Here is a 27,205-nt window from a genome sequence, read left to right on the forward strand (position 1 = left end):
GCTGATAATTCTGATTCAGTTTAATCAAGACTCAAACCATGTGACAGAAACACTTACAACTTCCCTCTTCTGCATTTCAAACCTTCTGCTTATTTTTTATGCTACTTCTTAGTCTTTGTGAATCAGAGAAAGACACTGATTTCTTTATCCCAATGGAAAACAATATAACGGGAAGAACTGAGACATAGGAGTCAGCAGATCTGGGCTCAGTCTGAAATGTGTTGACTTGGGCAAATGATATTACCATTCTGAGCCTCAGTTTCCCCATTTATAGAAAAGAGACAATCCTTCTCTACTCTATAGTAGTGTTGAGAAGGCCAATGAAACATTCCAGCACAGTGCCGGCACATAGTGGGTGCACACAGTAAAAAATATTTGTAAATCTCTTCTCTGGAAACTTGTTTCATTGATTATTTGCATATTCTTGCTTCCTTCCTGCTTAAAAATATAATGAAAAGTCTCACATTTAAAAAAAAAAAAGCAAACAAACTAAAAAAACCAAATACGCCTCAAGTTCCCTTGGTTACGTTTCTTTCTGTATCTACAATCAATCCATTTCCCTGTCCTCCCAATCGAACTCTATTAAGAGTAGTCAATGCTTGCTGCCTCGACGTTCATCTCCAACCTCTTCTCGGCCAGAGCAATAGGGAATGGAAATGAATGATTATCAACGGATTTTTAAACCACCATTGCTGTTCCATCCACATGCTGCACAACTCTCTATGCTGTCCATTGTCACAGAGCAATCTGCCTTCCTGAAGAGCAGGTGCGTCCCAGCCTTCTCCTCCCTCTTCCACCCCTACAAAGGAGGTGGTCCCTTAGCTTCTGCCCTCCACCCTATTTTCTTGCTCCAAATTCTGTCCCTGGTGATCTTATCTGCTCCTGAGTTTTCCATGACTATTTTTTCCCTCAGCCCCCACTTCATGACTTTTTTATGGGTGACCCCCAAGTTGACATCTCTAACCCCAACTGCTCTCATCACATGTCCAGCTGCCCACTGGCCATCTCTAACAAGGCAACACCAACCTTGAAAGGTCTGTGCTGAACTTGAATGTTCTCCTGCATTGTATGCGTTTCCTAGGGCTGTTACAGTAAGTTACCATGAACTTGGTGGCTTAAAACAACACAAATTTATCCTTTCATAGTTCTGGAAGCCGGAAGTCTGAAATCAAGGTGTGGGCAATGTTAGGCTCCCTCTGAAGGTGCTAGAGAAGAGTCCTTCTTTGCCTCTTGCGGCTTCTGGTGGTCTCAGTGTTCCTTGGTTTCTGGCTGCACGATGCTAATTGCTCCCTCTGTCTTCACACCACCTTCTCTCTGTGTGTCTCTGTGCCTTCATTCCTTATAAGCCACCAGTTATTGGATTTAGGCCCACTCTAAATCTAGTGTGATTTTGTCTCACACCTCGAGATTCTTAACTAATTGCACCTGCAAAGATCCTATTGCCACATAAGGTCACATTCGGAGGCCCCGTGGGCATGCATTTGGGGGGGACGACACTCCCGCTGCATTCGCCCGTCTCATCCAAGCCGCCTCCAAGGCCTCCTGGCTCAGCCCCCTCCTCCCCTGTGTGGCTCTGCCTTCTATTTATCCCATGGCCAGTCACAGAAGACCATTTCCCACTCCCTGGAACACTTCTGGCTGCATGGTGGGGTTTTTGTTTGTTTGTTTGTTTATTGTTTGTTTTTCTTGGTCCACAGCTCTCTCAGCCTGAAATTTCCTTCCCAAATCTCACTGCAGAACACCTAAAATACCACTTCAGAATGATTATCCCACGTGTGCAGGCAACATTGTTTGTATCTTTGCCACATCATTTATCTCTTCTTCCATTATCACAATTATCTACGTGTCTGGCTGACCAAACAGACGATAAGACCAATTCTATTGCAACAGAGAAAGATCCCTCCCTGACACCCTGCTGCCATTAAGGATGGAGTGAGTCATGGTCACCCCAGTTATCCAGACATTAAAGCATCTCCTTTAGTCTAAGATTACTCAAATCTGCTCTCTGTGACTAAGGGCTTTGCTCCAGCTAGGAATATAGCATCTAACTAGTCGTTCTCAAATATCGAGGGGGAGAAGGTGTAAACCACCTTACAACCCTGGACTTTATCAAGATATGCCTATCTCCTAACGATTTGGACACATTTCCATGGGTAGGGGAGATGCCATTGTGTGAGGGAGCTGTCAGGAGTGTTGGAGAGGAAAAAAAGCTGGGAACCCTGACATAACCAAACTGGAACATAGTGAAAGAAGAGAGACATCGGGAGCATCACCTGTTGACTGAAACCGGAAAATGTCTAAGGGACTCAGAAGACTCATCCTCTCTAAGGCATGCTGAGTGCCGGAAGGCCTACTGGGCCCACAACAACATGAGGTCAAGACTAAAACACTCATGGTAGATAGAATTTTAAGATGTGCCCTGTGATTCCCAGCGCTAGGCCTACCCACCTGTACAATCTCTCCCCTTAAGTGTGGACAAGACCTGTGAATATGGGACAGTAGCTTATCTGATGAGATTACTAAAATGGTCAGATGATGTTATATCATATAAGACTCGTTTTCAGAAGAAGCAGAGATTCCTTTGCTGGCTTCACAGAAGTAAGTGGCCATGTCTTGAAAAAGCCACGTGGCTAGATGCTGAGTGAGGTCTGTGGGAGCTGACAGTGTCCCGTGGAGGCCCCCCAACTAGAAAACAGGGACTTCTTCCTACACCACAAGGAATTGAGCCCTACCAACAATCAGCATGCTCGGAAGATGACCCTAAGCCTCAGAGGAGCTAGGAGCCATAGCTGACACTTTGCTTTCATCCTGGTGAGACTCAGAGACAAACGCCCACCTAACCTGGGCCCCGCTGGAAATGTGAGATGCTAAATTTGTGCTAAGTCACTAAATTTGTGGGAAATTTGTTACACAGCAATAGAAAACTAATACAACACCCAACCTCTAGAATCCAACCAGTGCTTCCTTTCCAAATCTCCCATCTGGCTCATCTGAATGAAGTATTACCCACTCCAAGGTTGTAACATATCGAGGGAAATAGGGAATTTGCATTCTTTTTAACTTAGCAGTTCCACTTTTGAGGTCATCTGCTTTATCCATGGCTACTGTTGATCATCCAGGGTGACATTTACTAGTAACTGATACCACTAAGTTTGCCGTTTAGCTGCTGTCCAGGTGCAGCCGGCCCACGAGGAGGATGGATAGTGGTTCAGTAGAAAGAACACAGGTTTTGGAGTGAAACAGACTTCAGCTCAAACCCCAGCTTCTTTTCTTACAAACTGTGTGACTTTGGGCAAACTCTTAATCCTCTGAGCTTCAGTTTTCTCACCTGTAAAACGGAGACAACACCAACCTCAGAGCTGTGGGGTGAGGATTAAATGATACAATGGCCAAGGCCAGGAAGTGTCTGGTGGAACAATCACTGGAGAAATGTTGGCCCATCCCACTATACCTCCCTTCCCAGGAAATCGCACAGGCTACATGGGGAGAAAACAGGATTGGGGGGGGGGGGTCTCTGTGTAAGTGCGAGGATGCACTGGGAGGTTGGGGGCTTGCTGGGGCAGTGACAAAGGAGTACGTGTGATTGGTCCTTCCCATGACATGAATGTTCCCCAGGATGCAGAGCCCGTTTGGGCTCCTTCAGCCTCGCTCTGACTTCTGACCTGTTTTGTTGTTGGGGACAGGTCATTATATCTTCCGGGGCCATCCCCTCACTGTCCTCCTTTTCCTGAAGGTTTGGCAGCTCCTTTTTCTGCACGGCAGGTCTCTCCCCGCGCTTCTCAGCTTTCCCAGACTCCCTGCCAACTCCAAGCAGGAAAACAAGAATACTACCGGGATCTCCGTGTACTTTCTTTTTTCCTAGATCTAAGGGCTTTCTGCTGGCTGGCTCATGGAGCCTTATTACACAAACTGAGGTTCAAAGGAGTTAAGAAATAGCATTAAAAAACAGCTTTTGGGAGCTGCAGGGTCCCACGAGATGACCCTGCTCACAGGCCCAGGGTTGGGGTGGGGACTCCAGAGCAGCCCGATGGATGGGTCAGGGGAGTGGCGGTGAGGGCCTCCTCCCCAGGAGCCTGGGGACACCGTGAGTCAGGTCAGCCCCTCCTAGCACTCCTGCTTCCCATGGGCCCCCACTGGATTTGAAATCTTTCTCTTGAAAAACCTTTCTTACTCTCTCTCTGTTGACTACACGAGCAGCTTGGCCAGAAGAATCGCAACATTCGCTTTTTTACATCCAGGGTTTGTTTTGCCCTCAAACACGTAAAAATAGTAATGGTGTCATGGAGCAATTGCGGAAATAAGGCAAAAGCTCTCTTGTGATCTCTTCTCTGCTTTTCTTGCTTAGATCCTCCCAACCCAGAAGAGTCTTGCTAGTATTGCTGTCATCTGCTCCCAGCCATGACCAGCTTCCTTAGTAGCTGTGTTTCTTTACTTTGCTTTCCACACCCAGTGGCATCCACTGGCATGAACCTCCTCCTATAAAGTCACCATCGGGTTACCTGCAAAATCTCTAGCCAGCTCCTAAAACCAAAAGCACAGAAAAGTGATGGTTCATTGTTGAACATGTGAATGCTTGTACTTGTATCTTTTGGAAGAGATGAGAGAATCTGCAGTTGGGAAGAAGGAGGCCAGGAAAGATGAGCGAAGTACCTGCAGGAATCATTCCCAGACATGAGCACGCTCAGATTCAGTGCTGAGAAACAAAAAGAGCATATGCAGAGTGCAGGGCAGAGCTGAATTCTCAATTCACTACAGACATGCTCCGGAAACATGAAAGAGCTATTTTTAGTCCAGTGATTGATTAGGGTTGCCATGGCAATAAGAAACACTTAGAACCAAACTAAACGCAGCAAGTCTTAAAGAGAAAGGGACAAACAGACTGGGGATTTCACGGTCAGTGTCTGGGTGGTGCTGGAGGTCCTGGCTGCTGACCCTGCAGAGTGTGGGCCATGCAAGCTGAGCCTGAGTCTCTCTAAGTGTTCTGCACCTCAGAAGTATACAGTGGCAAAACTTTTAGAAGAATGTGCACCATTCACTTTGAAGATCATTATTCAAGCCGTACTATACTCCCACAGCACGCAGTGCATGGTGAAACTATCCTGGTAAGCTAACAGGCATCAATATTGCACTATAGCAGCCTACACAGTAAAATAAAATCATGTATTCTCTAACAGGATAGATGAGGCTTAATGATGCCTCATCTGGGGGGCTTGTTAAAAACAGGCTCCAGGGCCCTCTCCTGCTGATTTGCTGAGGATTCCAGGTTCTCCACACACTGCCCAGGTGTTTCTTAATCCCAGGAAGTTTTAGAGTAGCTCTGGGTCAAAATGATGATCCAAGGCAAACACTGTCAGCATCCTCCATGCCCTGCTTGGGCCAGACAGACATGACCCAATACTGAGGTAATAATGACAACTGTGTTCATACTGTACTTACTATCATAGGGCACTGTTCACAGCATTTTTTTTTAAAATCTTCACCCCCAGGACATGCTTATTGATTTTAGAGAGAGAGGAAGAGAGGGAGCAAGAAATAGAGTCAAAACATTGATGTGGGAGAGAAACACCAATGATATCCCAAAGTAATTCCATTATGTCTAATGGAAACCACAAGATGTTCCAAATATCCTCTTAATTTTGATCCACTTTAATGTAAGGAAGAGCGTATTATAAAGGGCACTGATAAGTACACGGAGGAGGTATAAATGCAGAAGTTTGGGAATCAGGATGTTCACGGAATTTTAGCGGCGGTCAGGACCTGAGAGGCGATGCAGTTCAGTAGTTCAAGCTACTTTGAAGTGGCATCAGAGTCTATTCTCCAAATAAAACGTTGTGCATGGACATGGTGTTAGGCGGTGAGGCATGTACAAGGAACCTCTGGGACCAAGAAAAGGAAAGCCTAATAACTGAGATTGCGCCCAATAACTCAATGCCTTATTCCTGTTCACCAGCCGAATCCTTCCACATCTGAGAGCAAACTTTATATGGAGGCCTGGCATGAAGAAAGTTAAATGGAAGAGCTGAAAGCTGGCTTGGGGTAGGTGATGTATCTATAGGCTTTTAAAAGATCACTTCCTTTTAGCTTTCATCTGAACTCCATGGCTTCATCCCCTGGCCATCTTGTTCTGGCTCCAGACAACACATGTTCCCTGCTATCAATGAACATTAAGCTGTATATAGACTTGACCTTTTCTCTAATGGAATTCCCCCGAAGACATTGATTCTCTGGTACTATATTCTCTCTTATCATATTAAAGATAGTCAAAGGCCATACAGGGAATTTCAGCTTCAGATGGGATCATTAAGAAAACTGGATTTGCAAATGTGCCACATCTCACCAACAGGGGACTTACATCCAGAATTCTCCGTGGGGCTAGTGATGTCAGGTCTGGAGTTTAGGATTTACTATTGTCTAGGAACCTGAGGCCATGCCGGTTGTAAAACAGGAGACTGTGGGTGGTGAATCTATATATAGAGAAGCAGTTAGTAGTCACCTAGATCTTAAAGTGTCTTTTAACTTTCTTCATTCTTCACCAGGAAATTTTTATCCTTCCATTTTGATAGAAACTTTGCCCCCTAATTAGAAGACAATATATATAAGCTTCTCTTTTGTGCATGGAAGATCTTTCATACACATACCAATTTCAAGAAGGCGTCTGTCTGGCTGCCCCCATCTACTCAGAATCTCAGTCGTCCTGCACGGAAAGGTGCCCAGGAAAGAGAAGGAGATGTTTGGGCTTCCTTTGCTGTTCTGGGTTCCAAGGGCCACATACGACACCCAGATAATGTGGGTAGTAATAGTTACAAGATAGTTGGAATAAAATGGCAAAGAACCCACTTCCAGAAAAGTGAGAAAAGGAAACCAAGCGGAGTTTAAAAAAAAAAAAAGAATTTGAAAGCAAAGAAGAACAGGAATACATGTAAATACTAGAGAGACGAGGATGAACCAGAGAATGACTTCCCAGATATAGACTGCACAGGAAGAAAAATGTATCCCTGAGCAGCGGGACTGAAAGAGAAGTGGGGGAGGATGAGAGGAAGGGGGAGGATGAGAGGAAGGCAGAGCAGGCAAGCAGAGCAGAGCTGCTGGTAGTGCAGCCCACAGCGAGGAAATGAATGGCAGTCTCTCTGCCGCTTCTCATCAGCCTGCACCCTACATGGAGGCTTCTGTGCATTCATTAGTTCATTCATTGACAGAGCCTCTTCCTGTCCACTAGCATGCTGAATAACAGCAACTCATGGAGAAGCAAGGCCGGGAGGGAGAGGGAGCAAAGGCATGAATGAAAGTATGTTTTCTCAATGGGGACATGGTTTGCTACATATGCTTCTATGAAAATCGGTCAGGGAAACTAAATTCAGGCTCATAATTTAGGGCTGGACTTGTCAAGGTAGAAGTAAGCAGAAGATGCTCATGAATACTGATAGCTACATACAATAGAGGCAGGGCAAGACTTTAAAGAGACAGGCAGCCCACATCAAATGAAAAAGAAGTGCATGCAAATAATATAGATGGGAATGAGTTGGAGGACTTCCCAAATATAGGCTGGCATATGGCCAAGTAGGAAACCTTCAGATTCAGTTAAATGCTATAGGACTCTTCCTCTTAACCAAATGGACTAAGTCCTTACTTAAATACACACACACACACATACTCTATTATGTAGTTCAGAGTATCTTAGTGATTAGAAAGGTCAAAAGCAATGGGTGCAAGTTTGCATTGACTTTATCTAATCACTAAAATTTACTATGTTAGTATAACTGCAGCTATATACATTTTGTTTTGTTTTTACAGAAATCTGCCCCACAAAATTTTTTCAGTTTTATTATTCTGACCTCACCAACTTGAACTGAACACAATTCCATAGGCATTAATAAACTGTAGAAGAGAAATCCAATTTTCAGTACCACAAGTGAAAAAGAGAAAACAAAGGAAAGGAGAATTCCCTAGTAAAATCTTCTATCAAAAATACCTTCAAACAAATATTTTTTTCTCTGATGATTGCCTTCTGCAAAGTCCTTCTGAATGATGTTTAAAAACTACAAACAATGAAAAAATGCTATGTTAGGTAGAGAAACATTTTACCTTCGGTTCTCTCCACCACTCCAAGTGCCTGAATTAATTTTCTCTGAAGTACAAAGAAGAGCTTGGGAATAGCAGAGCAAATGCAAATGGAATAAATCAGACAGACGACAATGACTGGATATTCCAGGGTTCCTGCTCCACCAGGTACCAATCAACTAGGTTGCTGAGATGTGGAGACAAGTTCCAGCCCTTCACAAGGACCAAGGCACATCTGTAAAGAAGCTGGGTGGCAACTGGTTCATCGGTACAACCAGTTCATTTTCTAAATTGAAATAAATCAGAAGGCATGAGCTCACTCTCATTTCAGTACACTGGGGTCTTTGCTTTGTGCTCTAACAGAATTAGCTGTATCCATGATTCTTTAAAAAAATTTTCATTACTGTTGGGAGTTCTTCAAAAATCTGGTGTTTGAGTAACAGTCATCTTCATGCAACATATTAATTCACTGAACTTTAAGAAAAAAAATAACATTAACCAAAATAGAATTGATCCACTGGCCTATTTACTGAGCATGTTGTGTCTCTGACCCTGAGAGAAGCTTCTGGTGCTCCCCGAAGTTTTAGCAGACTGGCTTGGAGAAATCCAAGGTTGTAGGAACAAATACCATATTTTGCTATGTATAATGTGCCCCCACATTTTTGGCCCAAACATGCAGGGAAAAAAATCTTTTAATTTTTAAATTCATTCATTCATTCATTCATTTATCGAAACAAAACTGATTATCGTATTCCAGGGTATTATTTTGCATATGGATATCATTATTGATTTCTAGAGTTATACTTTTAATGCATAAGCATAAATAAAAGAATTAAAAACACTTATATAGATATAGAATTAGTACTACTCATGTATAATGTGCATCCTTACTTTTCCCTCAAAAATTTGGGCAAAAAAGGGAATATTATACATGGCAAAATACAGCAACTATGGAAAGTGTTTCACACTATAGCTCCCTTTTCTAGATTCACAATGTATGTTAAAAAAAGTAAAGGCTCCGAGAAGTCCTGCTATACCAAACATCTGTTTACCAGTGTAATCCAGTGTTTTCCTTACTTAATGGGCTACAGACCATCTTTATGGTTGTTATAAATGTTTCTAGAAAGTTTCCATCTAAATTCTCTTGAACCCTGAAGATTTCTGACCTTGATCATTCCGGTTCTATTCAGGAGCCATGGTCCATGGCTCCACTGACCTCAACCACCTTCTCCGGGAAGATCCTCTGCTGGCCAAACGGCTGCCTTGCTCATCAGCGCCTCCAACTGGAGGACTTTCTTTGGCCTGGTCCCTAACTCATCCCAGCTCATACATCCCCATTTCTAAGAAGGAATATTTAACTGTGCCCCACAAAATTATGTACTGGCCTGGATATTCAGAGTTAATTGTCATGTGGAGACAGATTTATTTCCTATTCATCTAACCCCAACTGCAACCCTGGGTTTCATGTTTGCAAAGAAACACTTAGAGCCTTTCCTTCTCTTAGCTCACATAGTAGTTGAGATGGCCAGACTGACCCCTAATTTCCTTCCAGACAAGACTAACACTAGAGTTCTGGTGTAACAATCTATCTTCCCTGGACTTGTACCTGTTTCCCTGCTTTGTAATTTCCTAGTATTGTAGTAACTCTTGGCAGGGACTCAGTGGAAGGTGGGGGGGCGGGTGGCTTGTAGCGTACGCAGGAAGAAAGGGCTTGAGAGGAATGGTCACCAGCACCCATCAGCTCTCAGGTATCAGGGAAGCTGATGAGGCCAAGATTGCAAGTGAATTCCTACCCAGGACAGTTAGCTGCTTTCAGAAAAACACCTCAAATTGATTGCCGCTCCTGGGAAGATAAGTTGAGTTCATCCTGGGTGACTGATGGCCCATTCCCAGGTGTGAGCAGCCTTGACTCTTCCAGGTTCGACTAAACCAACCCTGAACAGCTCAGTATTGTTTGAAGACCTCACTCAAGGGTCATTTCCTTCTCCTTGGCCTGTTACAATTTACTTTTTCTATCTCTTTCAACTAAATAATTAAAGTTTTGGGTAACACTGGACAGCCCACGACCACCTCTGCTCCCGGGGGAACAGCCAACTATTCCAACAGAACGGTGCTTCCCATCTGTCATCGCCTCTTCCGCAGAGTCTTATCAAAAGATGCTTTGGTGGAGTGGGATAGTCAGGGCAGAAAAATATATATAGCAACTGTATATTCTAGGTCATTCCTATCGACTTACTATAGCTTAGGTTGTCAAATTCTTACAAATGGGAAGAAAATCCTTTTTTCCTCCTTTCATTATTACTGAGGCTGAATTGATGCTGCTGAGCTATGTTCATACTCCAGTGCTTCCTTTTTTAGCCCTAGACAAACAAAATCAGTGACTTTGGAAAGAAGCCAGTCTCCCCGGGCACCTTCCTTTGTGATTTGACAAACTTCAGAAGGACCTGCAGGTTCTGAAGACTGGTCAGATGGTCTGTCCTCTGGAAAACTGTCATTGTATTGTTCTTCTGTTTATTGTATAATTAAGATTTTTCCCATAACCAAGCTAAAGACATTTTTTCCATTTCCTGGGCAAATCGAATTTCCACATAATCCTAAACACACACAGTCACCCACAGTGATGAAAAAGCATTTACATCTTTGTAACTGTGATAATGTTGAAGCCCTAAATGATTCTAAATTAAAAGTTCTCTTGGCTGGGTTTTGTCAGATGAGCGCAGCATGGGGTCTCAGTAATAGGCTGGACAGTCGGATATAAGACCTAGGGGATCCTAGGAACAAACGTTGCTCTGGGAGAATCCTATGAAAAGACACACCTATCTGGCTGCCAGGAGGGAGGGATAGGGATTGGTGATCCAAACTGGGGGTTGGCATTGGGGAAGTTTTGCTTTGGGGCACATTCAGGAAATAAGAAGCTTGGAATGACCTGGAGCAGAGGTATTTAGGATTAAAGGATCAGGGGATAAAGAGCCCAGCGAAAAAGCACTTAAAACAGGAAAAAAGATGAAGCCAATTGAAAGCATGTGTCATAAATCCCGGGAGCAGACCCTGTCGTGAGAGTGGACAGTGGGCTCCTCCGTCCGGGCTGCCGTAGTGCGCGGAGGGCGTGGGGACACAGCCGGGTCCGAGTGGAGGGGAAGGAGTGCACCTGCAGCCAGGGGGAGGGAAGCCCAGATTCCTCTAGTCAGTGGGAGAAGGAAAGGAACGCTGTCCTATATTTGGGATGGGAAATAAAAGTGGACTAGACAGGAATAATGTTGCTTCCCTATGGAGAATTAAATCCAACCTTGACCTGATATTCAAAGACGCAGTGACCTGGCCTGTGTGTGTGTAGGTGGCCAGGATCCTGTGATATCACTTGGCCATTAGGCCTGGAACGAGCACGCTGCGGAACTGTGTGCCTGCTCCCGAGTTCATGTTGAAGCCCCAACCTCCAATTCGATGATATTTGGAGATGGGGCCTATGGGAGGTAATTAGGTTTAGATGAGGTCATGAGGGTGGGGCCCTCATGATTGGATTAGTGCCCTTACAAGCGGAGACCAGAGAGCTTGTGTTTTTTTCCTCTCTCTGTTGAGTGAGGACACAGCAAGAAGGCAGCTTTCAGCAGACCAGGAAGAGGGCCTTCATCAAAAATCGAATCAGCCAATACCTTGATCTTGAACTTCCAGCATCCAGAAATGTGAGGAATACATGTCTCTTGTTTAAGCCATCCAGGTTGTGGTTTTTAGTTACATCCTGAGCAGACTAAGACACAGCAGGCCTCTGTAGGTGGGAATTCTACTCTTCTGAAGGTCCAGCTCAAATCCCACCTCCTCCCAGAAATCTTTTCATATTTCTCCTAGGCAGAATTTCTCTTTCTTACAACTCTCTTATTTGCACCTCAACCCTTTGTACAGATTTTCCCTGAAATACTGGCAGTAATGTGTTCATCTGCTCTCATTTTATTTTCTCCGACTCTGTCCCCACTTCAGTCCATTTTATTTCCTGAGCCAATCCTAACTAAGGTAAGAAGTATTTAAGTTGTTCTGACTGGTCATTTGATTGGCCTTAGTGTTAACATAGCATGTCAACTGCAGGACAGTTTCCCGATTTATACAATTCTCTCTCATCCTGTTCCCTTGGCCTACCAATATGTCCTGTTCTTACAACCTGATTTTGGTACTTTGGTCTCTGAGACCAGTTCTGCCCCACTGCAACCCTTACCCCTATGGGATTGCCAGATAAAATATGAGATGAGCATCTTTTAGTATAAATATATCCTGTGCAGTATTTGGGACCTAGTTATACTAAAAACTGGTTTTTTTGCAGCGGGTATTTTTACTGGCTAAAGCTGGCAGCTTTATCATGCCAGCATCGCATAATTACCTCGAATGATCTAGGTAAGAGGGCTGTGTCCTGTTCTTGCCTGTACCCTTTTCCTGAGGCCTGCAGTCTGGTCCCTGAAACTGAAGACCCCGATCCAGAGGCCAGGGCACTTCCTTTCACATTGCAATTGCTTGCCTGGCTGATGCTCCAGTGCCATTCATTCCGCCCTCTGGTGTGAACCTCTGCTGTCAGCCCCTCTCAGAGTTCATCCAGCTCAGTGAGCAGGTCTGGAGCCAGCCTGTCCCCTGGGCTGAGGGATGGCCTGTCCTATCTTGCCTTCAGAAAAATCCCATGACTTGCTGATGACTCTCAGGCTTTGACTGGAATGTCACCAGATTGTTATACCCAGATTGCAACCCCCCCCCAAGGGCAGAGGTTATTGCTCAGTGAAGCCTTCTAGCACAATGTTTTACGCACTGTTTGTGCTTAATAACTGAATGTTAACCCACAAATGAAAGCTGGCATCATGGGTTGAATTGCACCCTCCATTATATGTTGATTTCCTAACCTCAGTTCTTCAGAGTGTGATCTTATTTGGATGCAGGGTCACTATAGATGCAACTAGTGAAGATGAGCTCATACTGGAGTAGGGTAGGTCCTTAATTCAGTATGACTTACAAGGAGAGAGACACAGTGAGGAGGGTGCTACGTAAAAATATAGATACAGGGGGAAGCTCAATTGGTGAGTGTCATCCCTATACATCAAGGTTTGCAAAGGGCAAGGTTGCAGGTTTGATCCCTGGTCAAGACAAATACAGGAGGCAACCAATGTCTGCATAAATAAGTGGAACTCTCTCTCAAATCAAACAGTAAAAATATTTTCTTAGATACGCAGAGAAGAGACATGTGAAGACAGACACAGTGTTTGTAGTTATGCTGCCACAAGCCAAGGAAAGTCTGGGGCCACCAGAAGCTAGAAAGAGGCAAGGAAGCATTCTTTTGGGTCAAGTCAAGGTGACCTAATTACCAGGCAGATAACTGCCTTTGCATAGTTACAGGGACAAGTGTGTTCTGTGTGCATTCCAAATGAAAAGTCCATGCAAAGGCTTTTGGAGACGCTTAAAGTGGGATAATGTGAGATAAAAATAAAATCAAATAGTATCCTAGACATTTAGTACCGTCCAGTGTAGTAACTAGAGCCCAGTCTGTGCTGAAAGGCACCAACATATTCGCCCACTGAAGTTCCATTTTAATGATGGCAGCTTCTAGCACTGCATGATAAACAGTAAAACGACAAGCATTTATTGAGCATTTACCATGCACCAAGAACCAGGCTAAGATTTTAGGTATATTGTTTAATATAATCTTCACACCACCCTTATGAGATAAGCTAACATATTTTCCACATTTACAGATGAGGAAATGGAGGCTTGAAGGGAAGTAATGTGCACAGCTGTTAAAGGGGGCAAGGTTCAAAAGGTTCCAAAGTCTTCCCCCCGATGATTGTATAATTGCTAGGAGCAATGAAACTGGGGCAGCGTTGGTGGGGAGCGTTTAACTGTCTATTAATGTACAGACGTGCTAATAGCTTTCTGTACATATCAGGGGTTGACAAACTACAGCGTTGGGGCCAAAATCTGGCCTGCTACCTGGGCAAATATGATCATGCCAATATCTTTGCATATTGTCTATGGCTGCTTTCACAGTGGCAGAGACTGGGCCAAAACAGAAAAGTAATTACTGTGTGACCCTTTACAAAAAAAGTCTTCTGACCCCTGTGTCACATCATTGAATCCTTCCACTAATGGCTGTATTATACCCACTTTAGAGATACTTAGAAGAAACTTAGGTGCAGAGAAGTTAAGCTATTTGTTCCAGAACAGTGGTTCCCTGACTTCCAAAAGGTAAAATTTATATCTTGCCATAGAATTGCCCTTATTTGAAGCTATGGACATTGGGCAGGAGGGAATGTTGCATATATTCCTATCATTTCATTTTTAAAAAGACATTTTAATGTCTAAGAATAAGGGATGTTTTATTAAAAACTTTGAACATTATTTCTATATTTTAATTTTGCAAAGGGCAGGTGAGAACATGGTCATGGGCCAGAATAAAATTAAGAACTGGCAGTTGGGAGTCACTCATTTAAGAATTTCAGCCAGTAAGTGCCAGAGCCAGGGGACACTCAGGCCCATCGACTCCAGCTGGTGATACTCCTGCTGTGTCTGTTTGGACCGTCTGTTCATGCCTTCCTTCAATTCATTCATTCAGTTCCACAGCTGTTCATTTGGTTATGAATTCACAAATTCACAGAGAATGAATTCACTCAATAGCTATTTACTGAGCACCTACTATGTACAGGGCATGATGCTCACACCCAGGGCATGGTGAATCATTTTTCTCCATTCTCTCTCACCGTCTCTCCTTCCTTTGGCCATTCTGATTAAGACTGAAAACTCAACTTCATCACAGCTCAGTTAACCATTTTCTCATTATGACAGTTTGAACTGTTCCACTGGGGAAATGATCCAAAGAAAATACCACACCATGGTGTATAATGGGGTCCTCTTTTTTTTTTTAATGGAAATAATGACTCCAGACGTTCTTAGGATGAGAAGAAATTAAACAATTTTATCAAGCCACTGAGACGGTCCAATCCAGAGCTCTGAGTAAAATAGTTTGAGCATGTATCTTTCTAGTTTCAAGGTTCTCCTCTATGGGATAAGGCCACAGCCCATCATCCATTGATAACTACCGTCATCTCTTTAATGCCACATTTCTAGAAACTGTTCTTCTGTTACAGTGAACTATCACAAGTAGATCAGTCAAATTTTTTAAAAATAAAAGCAAAATTAATTATATAAGGTAACTATCAAGGCATCTTACATTAATGTTCATATTCTGGAACAAATGAGAACAGTCAAGTTATTGCATTATATATAACTGTATAATAGCCAACATTTAAATATTTCTGATTCTGAACTATTCTTCTATATTTTTTTTACATTGATAAAATGAGAAGTACAAGAAAAGTTTCAATTATTCCACTGATCATATGCTGAATATTTTAAAATGATTAAATAAAACTTACTGTGTATTCTGGTCCCAGATGTTCATTTGGAAAAGAGGGAAAAGAAAAAAAAGAGAGACAAAAATGGTGATTTAGACCACGTTTCCATACAAAGCCATAGAGCTAACATATACTAGTGCATTATAATTATTACAAATGTGGTAAAGAAACCTTCCAAAAATTAAACTTTCATAAATACTGAATGTTTCCATGTTTATTCCTGAAACTCATATGACACTTTGGTAGTTGGTCAGGTAAGCACTGTAAGACAAGATTCAATTAGCCTATGAGTTTGTGGCTAATTAAAAACCAAAGCATTGGCATTATAAAATCAGAATTAAAGACTAATAATTCCAGCAGAGCATTTCATTAACCACACAGGAAATCTTTTAAGTGGAAAAGCAGCTTTCATAACCAGTAAGAAGAGGTTATTATGAAGATATTCAAGTGGTATCTTGAAATTCCATGTGTTTGAGGGCAGGAACCAAGTCTTCTACATTTTTTGGCCACAATTTCCAGTTTCATATCAGCACAGAGGTTAACATTCCATTATTACACGTGAGAGAAAAAGTGATCTTAAAGATTTTCATACCATCCAATTGCAAAGCATGTAGTTTGAGACAGAGGGACCCAACAAAATCTTTTACATAAATTGTTGTCAAGGTGCTTTTGGGGGTGTGGATGAGGAGGGGCTGTAAAACCAACAAGTCAAAATAAACAACTTGCTTATAACCCTCCCCTTCAAATTACTTGAGGAATCAGAAAACAATAAGGATAATAAAACCTCTAGAAATGTCACTAAGAGTTTCAATTTCCTTCTCCAAAATCATTTTAAGAAAGGAAACGGTTTAGCTTAACTCCCCCCCCAACCCCCTGCTAGGAAGAATACTGACTGGAAAGGATGTTAGGGTCTCCCACAAGTCTCTGCTGGGATAACGAACCCGAAATCAGTGAACTCTGACTACTGTTACATCTTATTGCTACATGTAACATATTGGCTGCACAAAGGACTTACCTGTAATTGTGTAGGGATAATAATTCCAAGCCTTCTCTGTAACATAAAATATTTTGGGAACAACAGCTCTGGCCCAACTAGGCAGTTTGCTAGAAGGAAAGAAAGAAAAAGAGAATCAGAGTGTTCAGAGCCTCGCTGTCCTACCACAGCTTCTGAGATAACCTGACTGCTAGAGATCGGCAGGCCTCTGAGGCAGCTCGTCTCTCTGCAGCCATCGCTGCCTCATCCCTCTGGTCTTTATCATAGTCCATCGATGTCTGTGCCTATTCATGTGCCCGTCAAATGTGTGAAGGCAGGAGGTTCAGGCCTGGTATGGGGGACCTCATAGGATTGTAAGCCTGTCTGTCCTCTTAGATCTGATTTACAAGGAAATGAGAATTCCATGGCTGGGAGGTGCTATGTTTAAAGGGTTTGGCTAGCCTGGCCTTTGTCTACCAGGAGTGGTATGGCCGACGCAGTAGAAAGGGATGTTTAAACATGAATATGGCGGGGGCAGGGGCGGGGAGGATGTTAGTGCTGGGCTTCAGTTTAACAATGAGCTATGTTTTGAAAGTGGACTAAAGTAACAGAGAGTAGCAACTTTAGAGATACAAAGAAAAACTAAATATAACTCCTTTAGTCATTTGCCTTGGGTCTCCCCAGAGATGCATTCACATGCTAACCTGTGGATTTAACCTTAATTGAAAATAGGATTTTTGTAGATGTAATTGTTAAGGATCTCAAGGTGAACCCTCCCTAGATTTGAGGTGGCCACGTGAAAACGGGGGCCCAGGTCGAGGGGAGCGATGCAGCTCCCGGGCAAGGGCTGCCTCAGCCACCAGAGGTGAGGCATGGGGCGCTGATCAGATGCTCCCTCAGAGCCCCCGGAAGGAGCCAGCCCTGCCCGCGACTTGGTTTCAGACTCCTGGCCTCCAGGACTGTGAGAGGATAAATTTGTGTTTTTCTCAAGCCACCCAGGCTTTGGCGCAGTTCTAGAAAACAAATACAATGACAGAGCCATTATGCCTCTGGAACAGGGACCAGGCATCCATTTGTAGAGAACAGATTCTTAAAACAAAACAAAACAAAACAAAACAAAACCCCCTAAAGGCACAGGACCCAAGACCTTTTGCTTTGTTTTGTTTATCTTCAGAGGCAAACTCTACAGCACAGGATAGGCCCAGAGAATTTCTTAAATATTCTATTTAAATACAAACTATTATATATTCCTTAAAAATGTCTGCACAATTTTATTTCTGCCCCTCTTCATCCCCAGCAGCATTCCTGGGGTTTTCTGCCTTTCCAGACATTACCATTTTGTTTCTTTCCAGTTCTGGTGCCTACAGCTAAGTGTCTGGGACCCCGGTGTCTAGCAGTACAGCAGACCCAGCAAGATGACGCACGCGTCAGCTCCTGAGGGCTGCGTGTTGGCAGTAACGAGCACCACGAAACAGTTTCGAATTCCAAGCTGATATACCTAGGAAAAGGGGCGGGGGAGCATCATGCTTCTAGAACCCCAAATCTCCAATCCCTCTTGGACATGGAATTTAATGACACCCAGTGCCAGTAAACTACTTGTTCCTTGTCTGTCTCCTCCAATTGTTTCTCTTGTTTCTGACAATACCCAGGACATGCTCTTTAAAAGACAAATGTGTATTTTCAATGGCTGGCTGGACAGACCTAACCCAGAGCTCTGGGCCACTTATCAGGGTTAAAACAAATGGGGGCCTTAAAGCTCCCCTGAGCCAGGTTAGCATGGACGAAGACCACTGTTTCAGGTGGGCCGCGGGGAGAACGCCCGGGCAGTTTTAGAATTCACATAACAGTTCTTCATGCCCTAAAGCAGAACGTCTCCCTTCTGTAAAATCGTCTCTGCAGTAACTGCTCATTTACCTCACATTCACACAGCTCAAAAGGAAGGCTGCTTCCTGACGGGCGTGTTTATAGCTACTGCCTATGATTTATTCTTTCAGATCCTGAAGTGGAAGCACAACTGGGGCTGACGTCTCGTGTGGGAAGGGCGCACTGAGCCCTCTTGCGGGAAATGGTCTTCAGCAAAACTTCCCCTGGGCTCACTCCCTCCTTTCTGCCCCCAACCCCAGCATGATATGTCAATGCAGTGTAGGAAGAAGTGGGTCCTACTCATAGGCGAGTGGTTTTCCTGCGCTTTTAATGGATTGAAACAGGGTTGCAGGATGTCCCCAAAGTAGGCTCGCATTGTTTAGCTTAGACAAAATACCGATGACTCCCTGCAAGCATCAGAGCCCACTATCTACCATCTTCCTCAGGGGAGGGGTTCTGTCTGTATGGCGCCCCTCCCCAGATTCACTAGGCAGTCAGGCAGCGCACTCTGAGGCCCAAGCTGCCCTCTCTCCAGCATTCATTTAAAAGCCTCCCAGCAGAAGCGCATTCCTAAGCAACTCTAATTTTCTGGAAGGGAGAGGAAAAACACTAGCAATATTCCATTCTCAGTGAGCCTTTTCCTATCTGTAAATGGTCAGGACTCTAGAGTCTAGGGCCCTTGTTTTAGCTGTTTCATTCACTAACTCTCGCAGGACACACAGCACTCTAATCAATTTTCTTGCCTAATGAGACACCCTAAGAAACACAATCATTTCAGCAACATGGTTGGTATGATTTTATGTGACCCCTGGTTAGTCTGGGAAGGAGGCCCTTCGGGTACAGGTCATTTACCAGGCCAGGCACAGGAGGCATTGTCAACAAGCTCTATGGCACATCATTTTAAATATTTGTAGGCCCACTAACAGACTTTCTTTCAGACCCCCATTACCTGGAGCACATCACTATTCAAATCATTTTTGTCTAAGAAAGTAAAATTTCTTTTTCCCTGCAGTACTGATTTATTGGGGCTGCAAACAAAAATGGAATTAAATTAGTCCCCATTGTTGCTGTCACTTTCATGATGTATACTGTCACACGGCCTACAGTTCTAAGGAGAAGTCTGTCACTCAACCTCACTATGAGGTGCCAAACGAAAACCTCTCACAGAAAGGAGGCACGGTTCAAATCATGTCCCCTGGCCACCGGCCAGGGCCGACGGTCCCAGTGGCCCGTCTCACCACGGCGCCGGTTTCAAGGCCCTGCGGATAAAGGTGGGCGTTTGTCTCTAACGCCTTTACGGTACTGCAACATGTGCGCATATGAAATGATACCAAGTCTCCCCCCAGCCTTCGTTGAAGACAGGCTTTTCAAAACACTTAGTTTCTTACTTTTAAACTTTAGTATGATGTAAAGCATATCAATCACATAGCTGGGCGACCAACTCCTCCCAGTTTACAGGCACTGTCCCGCGTGCTACATTTCCTCAGTCCTGGGCAAACTGGGATGGTTGGTTGGTCATCCCACAGCAGTAATTCTCAACAGCAGGTGGGGTTTGGGATTTCTGCCCCCCTGGGAACATCTGGCAAAGTCTGGAAACATTTTCGGTGGTCACAACTGAGGGGTTGGGTGGAGGGATGCTGTTGGCGTCTGGTGTGTAGAGGCATCCGTGGGTAGAGACCGGGGATGCTGCCCAGTGCACAGGACAGTGCCCACGACAAAGAATTATCCGTCCCCCAATGTTCAAAGTGCCAAGATTGAGAAACCCAGCCCTGGCCATAAGTGAATATAACCACTGCAACCTTCTCCTTTATTCCCCAGGCTTCCCTAAGTCACCACAGACCCAATAAGAGGGCCCATGGGCGGGCATAATCTGAACCTACTTCATAAAGAATTAATGGAACTGAAACCTAAAACATCCCTCCAGTAGAAGCTTCTGGCAGTTTATAATCCAGATTATCACTGCATTCGCCACAACATCTAATCTCACTTCATAATTTATGCACATTTGGGAACAGTATTTGGCCCCAGGAAGTATTAAACAGCATTAGGCCAAATGTGGTCTACATGGACTCTAATTCCATTTTCTCAATGGATTACAATGGTCTCATCTGGAAATCTGGGGCTTCAACATCCCCAGCAGAAAGGCAGTCCTCCCGAGTTCGTGGAAACAGTGCTTCACTAGGAACTGTTCCCTGAACAACACACCAGACCCCTGTCACGGTCAGTGCTGAGGTTGTGCTCAAATAACTGCAGTTCACTTAAATGACTTCAAAAAGGATGTAGCTGTCTTCGTGTCTTCATCTCCCACTGGTCGAGGAGAGATAGTCTGACCTTTCGTTTCTTCATTCCCAAACCTAGCATTTCACAATTTTTGGATGATAATCAATTATTCCTCTCCAGTTCCATATACAGTAATTTCGGAGGTCTTTAAATTTCTCCTGCAGCTGCTGTGATTTATTCGCTTACTGTCCTTAATGGTTTTCCTGGCTGATCTTTTAGTTCTGCTCTTAATGTAATTCTTTCTATGGCAGCAAAGAGATGAGCAGTTTCCAGAGCCATCACCTCTGAGAGGCAGGGCTGTCGGGCTTTACCCACGGGAGGTTCCATGAATTTGGCTACTGCCGCCTCTCTCCCTACCTAGAAGGACACTGTGTGCTGGGATTCCGGGAAGAGGCCTACCTGGTGCGGGTTCTGGGAGGGCTCTGCTTGGGCAGCAGGAGGGGGGTATGGCCAGCGCGCTGTGCAGAACCCAGAGGGGCGGTCCACATGTGTCAGCAACATCCGCCAAGGAACCAAGATGGAAAACCCCTGGACTGGACGCTAAGATCCCAACAGGGCCCAAACATTCCATTTCTGTGATTCCCCATGGGAGCAGCTGATGGGGCAGAAAGGAGGGTGGGGCCGGTCATCGTGAGAACACATGGCATGTTCTTAAGAACTGAAATGGGGCCCTGACCGGCGTGGCTCAGCTGGCTGGGTGCAGCCCATAAAGCCAAAGGTTGCTGGTTGATTCCTGGTCAGGACACATGGCTGGGTTGTGGGTTTGTTCCCTGGTCGGGGCACATACAAGTGGCAACTGATTGATGTTTCTCTCTCACATTGACATGTCTCTCCCTCTCTTTGTCTCTCTTCCCCTCCCTCTGAAAAAAAAGTAAAAAAAAAAGGAGAACTGAGATGGGGAAAGAATAGAGAATAGCATGAAAAGTATATCTGGAAGAAGTCCCTCACATGCTCTGTTTTTCCTAGTATAGAGTAAAAAAGGCTAATTAAATAATTTATTTAACACTATAGTAACTATATATTTATATAGAAGATTGAATATTCTAAGATATGTAATGTTTGCATACACTGTGGCTATTGTTGTCTGGCACTCCCCAATAGAATGCAAGACCCACCAGGGCGGAGATCTTCGTTCTGCGCATGGTGGCATGTCCTGAACCTGGGTCGGTGCCTGACACTTGGCAGATTCTCAATAAATATTTTGTGAATGAATGAAGATTGTATTTGGATAGTCAGAAGCCAACAATGACCATGAAGAGTCTTTAAGAATAGCATGGAAACAAGCTCCAATGTCCTATCTCTGGCTCTGACACTTTTCTATGATCTGTGCCCAGATGGTGGGCTCTGCCAAAGCCACATGAGCTCTGGGCACTGGGCTCTTACCCTGGGGAAGACCTGGGAGAGTAGGAAGAGGTAATGCGAAAGATGGACCTAAGCCATGGCAACAAAGCTCCACCAATGAGCTGGTAGGTAAAGCAACCAGCCGGTGGCTTTGCTTTTTCAAATAACAGGATTCAAAGCTCATGGAAGCTGTACCTTCTTCTACCCAGAGCCACCAGAGAGGCCAGCAGAGGTTGCCCTGGAAGGCAAGAGCCACGTAGCAGGAGAAATGTACTCTCCATGCAAATCGATTCGAGCATTAGACAGAATCGCTGTTGGAACCTGGCAACCCTCCCTGACTGGCAGCTGCCAGCACAGCCTAATTAATCCAGCAGCCGTGATGGGGAAGAACATGACACTTCATGACTGAAAAACAAGACTAAAAATAGGCTCCATCTTTCTCCAAGGCACCTCTACCCCATCCCCTGGTTCCCTCTCCTTCTGGGCTTCAATGGGAAGGTATTGGAGAGGTACTAGAAATGAAGCAAAAAGAAAAGGGGACAAAAGAAAAGCTCCACGCCCGCATATGATTCTGGGCTGCAGGTTTGATTTAGAATCTCTTACAGAGTTTGATGAGTATCTTGCCTCCTTTCCCTGGATGGCAGCTGAAACCGGGATTTTTGAAGACAAGCCAAGAAATACCACTTATTTGGTTAACTAAACAGGATCGAAGGACAACCACCAATGCACTCATGTGTTGGCACTAACGCAATGTCCTAAATGAATTAGGCAACCGCCAAAATGTATTGTGCACCCAACAGTGTACCAGATGTTATAGGAAGTGCCAGAGGATAGAGCAAGCCTATCATCACTGGGAGATGAGAGCGACTAATAAAAGGATAAATGGCACTTATAAAAGACATTATACTGAACTGAAAAATAGGCAAAGAACTTCAATAGACATTTCTCCAAAGAAGGCATACAAATGGCCAGCAATGCTCAACATTACTAGACATTAGGGAAATAAATGCCCATCAAAACCATGAGATACCACTCTACACCCACTAGGAAAGCTACAACCAAAAAGACAGACAATAACAAGTGTTAGTGATCATGTAGAAAAATCAGGACCCTTAAACGTTGCTGGTGGGAATTTAAATAGTGCCATGCTTTGGAAGCCAGTTAGAAGTTCCTCTCCCCACTCAGGGATGCTTAAGTTTGGAATTTTGGAACAAGTGATAAAAAGAAAATGGACAGTTTGGACCTACTCATGGCAGTCGTGGGGGTGATAGCAGAATGAAACGGTTTGATTCTACGTCAAAGATGGTTCTCATCATTGCTGCTGTTGGCCCCTTGGAGCTGCCCATTCTCAAGCTTCCAGATAAATGACTGTCAGGCCCCCAGTTACTAACATCCTTCCATGAAAGGTCCTTTCTGCTCAAAACTGACTCAAAGAGTAGGTCCTGACTACGCAGGCTTTGTGTATTTCTGGTACCTCTTATAATTGCTTTGGATAATATATTTAAAAAGCAATTTCTGAATGAGATGTGGCTTATTTTGCTAGTGCATGACTTCAGGTCTATAGGACAATGATATTTCTCCATGTAAATTATTAAATAGGCACTGCAGCATCTTAGCTACAGCCAGACAAGCTCTCAGAGCCCACGTCCCTGTGGGCAGGGAAGGGGTCCACAATATGCCACAGTGGCCTAAGGATTATTTAAAGCTGTGGACAATTGAGAACTAACAGTTGCTTTTTCTGAACTCCCCTTATCTGACTAGAAGTAGAGCCTCCTGAAAGAATTCAACTGTCATAAACCCCTCCCTGCAAATTTCACAACCAGAGAAGGTTGACCCCTATCACCAGGGACCAGAAGTAAACACCAGGATAAGAAACCCCCTAAAGAGACACTGCCGCAAAACTATTATATCTCCTATCCATTCTCCTAAGGCCTCATTTATTTTCATAAACGTAACTTGTTTTCCTCTAAGTGCCTTTTCTCCCCCACCTCTTCCCCTATTAAAATGGTACATAAGCCCCAAACTCTAACCACCCATTTGAGCTGCATTTTTCTGTGCTCTCGTGTACCTAAACATTTCTTTTACCCTGTTAATCTGTCAGGCCCTCAGTCACTAATCCTAGCGGGGCTGAGGCAAAGTTTTCCTCCGTGACACCACCCACGAGATGGACAGACGGACTCATAAATACTGGAAACAGTCAGCCTAGCACCCTACTTTGATCAGGAGGCAAGACACATGTCAAATTTATCACAGGATTCCTTGCAACACCCAAACAATCTCTTGCACAGGTTTCAGTAAATACCCATTCAATGAATTACGATTACGAAGCAGCCTCCCCAACAGGCAATCCCAGGACCTGTGCTTGTTGGATAGGGGGCAGCCTGAGCTGGGCTGCGTCCAGGTTATAACCACACAGGGACGGCTTGGTGTTCTTTTATGATTACAGAAATACTTGTTGTTCTTGTTATGTCACATAATTTTTCTATCTTCCTTACTAAGCCATATCTCCCTGCTTCTAAGATACGTGTTCAAACTCTTCCAAATATGCCAAGAACCTTTTAAATTATAAAATGATGGATGTAGTTTAGATCTGTACAAAGGGAACTGTAAGTGCTTTCTTTTCCTGTGCCTCACTGGTTCCTCATTCACGTATGTTGGAGGAGAGTCAGGATAATATCTGAAACATACTTGGAGCACAGAAAATTCAGGGTGAAAAGGAGGTGAAAGGTTGTCCAGTGCAGCTGCCTAGCTGACGGTGGAGCCTGCTCAAGGACAGCCTCAAGTCTGGACGTTCCGCTCCTGCTGGAACAACCCCTGTGAGAGCGTAACTGACCATTAGGTGCCTACTGTGCTCTCGGGCGACTTGCACACTGAGATTTCTTCCTTAAACAGAGCCCAGAGCTCCCTCCTGGCCTTCTCTCCCATTGGTTTTTGTCCAACTGGCCCTCCTGGGGTCTTACGGACTCCACAGGCCTGACTTTTCTCCTCCCAGAATACACTGTTATCCAGTTTTATCCATTGTCGAGCTTGTCTACATTAAACGTTCTTGGTTTCTTCAGTCATTTTCACCATCACTTGGGTTTCTAATCGTAAATTCATATGAAAAATTTTAGAAAAGTAGAGTAAGTAGGAGGGACTTACCCTACTGGATATCGAGGCTCTTTATAAAGCTATAGTAATTAGAAATTTTAGGATTATATTCTCAAATTTTATTTAAAAAACAACCCTGTTGCCATTTTAATTAGATTTGTGTTAAATTTATAATTGATCTGGGAATTGATGGCAATTTTATAATTTTATAATATAGCCTTTCCCATCCATGAATACTACCACTTGTTGAGGGTTTTTTAAATGTCCTCCACTAACGGTTTATATTTTTCTCCAGAAGGATTTTGTGTATCTTGTGGATTTGTTGCTGGGTATCTTTTAAGTTTCTTTTTCTGTTATAAATAGAACTTCAAAAAATTCTATTTTCCATTTATTGTTCCTGGTGCATAATACTGCTAGTGATTTTTGTACATGGATTTTATACCCAACAATCTGGTTGAATTTTCATCTTATATTGATGTCAAGGATAAATTTGATCACATCATGAATTGTTATTATTATATTCTGAGGTATTTGAATTGCTAATGTTTTCTATAAGATTTTCATGTCTGTGTTCCTGAGGTGGTTAAGTTTCCTTTCGCACTGTTCCTGTTCAGGTCTGTCATCAAGGTTCATGTGTGGGGCACTGCCTTCCCGGAAGCCGCCATCCATTTCTTCCCCTTCAGAGGCAGATCAAGCCTCTCTTTAACACCGGAATGAAAAGTCTTGTGTCTCATTGGCTGGAACTAGGTCATTTGGCCACTCCTAGCTGCAAAGGTGGCTGGGACAGTGGGTTTATCTGACATTTTCAACCCATGAATTATTTATAAGTGTTTACCAAAAAAAAAAAACCCAAACCCAACCCTCTTTTTTTGTTGTTGTTGTTGTTACCAATTTCTTTTTGTAATCAGTCTATAGGATCTACATGATATTGATTTCTGGCCTAGTGTATAGTCATGTTTGTACATTTTCATGTGTGTTTGAAAAGCATGTTGGTTCCAGGATGTATTAGTGTCCATTATATCAAACTTGTCATTCTGTTGTTTACATCTTCTCTGTGCTTGCTAAATTGTCTGTCTACTTGATCTCTAGGTTTGTTAAACTGATCTTCTGTTAGCCCTGAATGGTGTGGCTCGCTTGGTTGAGCACTGTCCTGCAAAGCAGAAGGTTACCGGTTCAATTCCTGGTCAGAGCACATGCCTGGGTGGCAGGTTTGGTGCCCAGTCAGGGTGTGTATGAGAGGCAACCAATTGATATTTCTCTCTCACATCGATGTTTCTCTCCCTCTCTTTCTCTCTCAAAAATAAATTAATTTAAAAAATTGATATTATGCCAAAACCTCCTACTATAACGTTAGACAATTTACGATTTTATCAGTGTTGCCATATATTTTTTGACCTAGGCTGAGGTTTGGGATTTAACTCACATATCTTTCCTAGGACCACTAATTTATTTTGTCTTACCATCAAAATCTGCTTTCTGTTTGTGCTTTTTGTCGAATTTTCTTTGTTCTTCCTCTGCCTTCTGTTGGACTGATCAAGTTTTCTCTTGGAAGCTACACACTCTCGAACTGCTCCTTTACACACCACCTTTGCATTGTGAATGTGTGCACTCGCTTTAAAGAATTCAAATTCATCAACATCTCTCTCTCTTCCTGAACAATATTAGCAACGTAAGAGTGTTTTACTATAATTACTACCCGCTCATCTTCTGCTATTATTGTCTATTATTTAAATTCCATGAATATACCCCAATTACTCATTATTAATATTGTTAAAACATTCTATGCTCTTTCAGATTTGCCCAGATGTTCACCAACTTCTTGTTTATTATTATTTCTAGTCACCCCCCTCCTTCCTTGTTGGGTTCCATTTCCTTTTACTTCAAGTATATCCTTTAGTAGTTCTTATAGTCTGTAACCTCTCTGTTTTGTATTGTCAAACATGATTTTTATGTATGATTCTCAGTCCCACCTCCCCGTTCTTGTGGGCCCAGGCCACATATCTTGTCCCCTTACAGGCGTGGCACCGCCCAGATGTCTGACAGCCTCCAGCATCCTTAGCATTAGCTCATCTGCTTTCCATTCTGGTTTCAGTTTCCTCTTTATTTCTTGTACCTAAGGATTTCCCTTTCTTTGTTTGGAACTCTACTTTATATTGTTATATTTCATCCTGTGTTTGTCACACAAGGTGAGGGGAAGGTCCACATTAATCTTTTCAGTTCCTAT

General features: G+C 43.6%; 1 protein-coding gene across 1 annotated transcript in view; it reads right to left on the minus strand.

Annotated features, from left to right (window-relative positions):
• Window positions 1–27,205, minus strand: part of PITPNC1 (phosphatidylinositol transfer protein cytoplasmic 1) — a 214,271-nt gene that overhangs the window by 79,637 nt on the left and 107,429 nt on the right. Inside the window, exons 3-4 of the mRNA XM_054573056.1 lie at window positions 16,450–16,538; window positions 15,456–15,463 (exon numbers count right to left, since the gene is read on the minus strand). Of these exons, the coding sequence (XP_054429031.1) occupies window positions 15,456–15,463; window positions 16,450–16,538 (97 nt within the window). The remainder of the gene's footprint in view (window positions 1–15,455; window positions 15,464–16,449; window positions 16,539–27,205) is intronic.

This window comes from Pteronotus mesoamericanus, unplaced genomic scaffold (assembly GCF_021234165.1).
Source record: "Pteronotus mesoamericanus isolate MK-2021 breed Mesoamerican mustached bat unplaced genomic scaffold, CSHL_Meso_final contig_246, whole genome shotgun sequence".
Classification (NCBI taxonomy): Eukaryota; Metazoa; Chordata; class Mammalia; order Chiroptera; family Mormoopidae; genus Pteronotus; species Pteronotus mesoamericanus.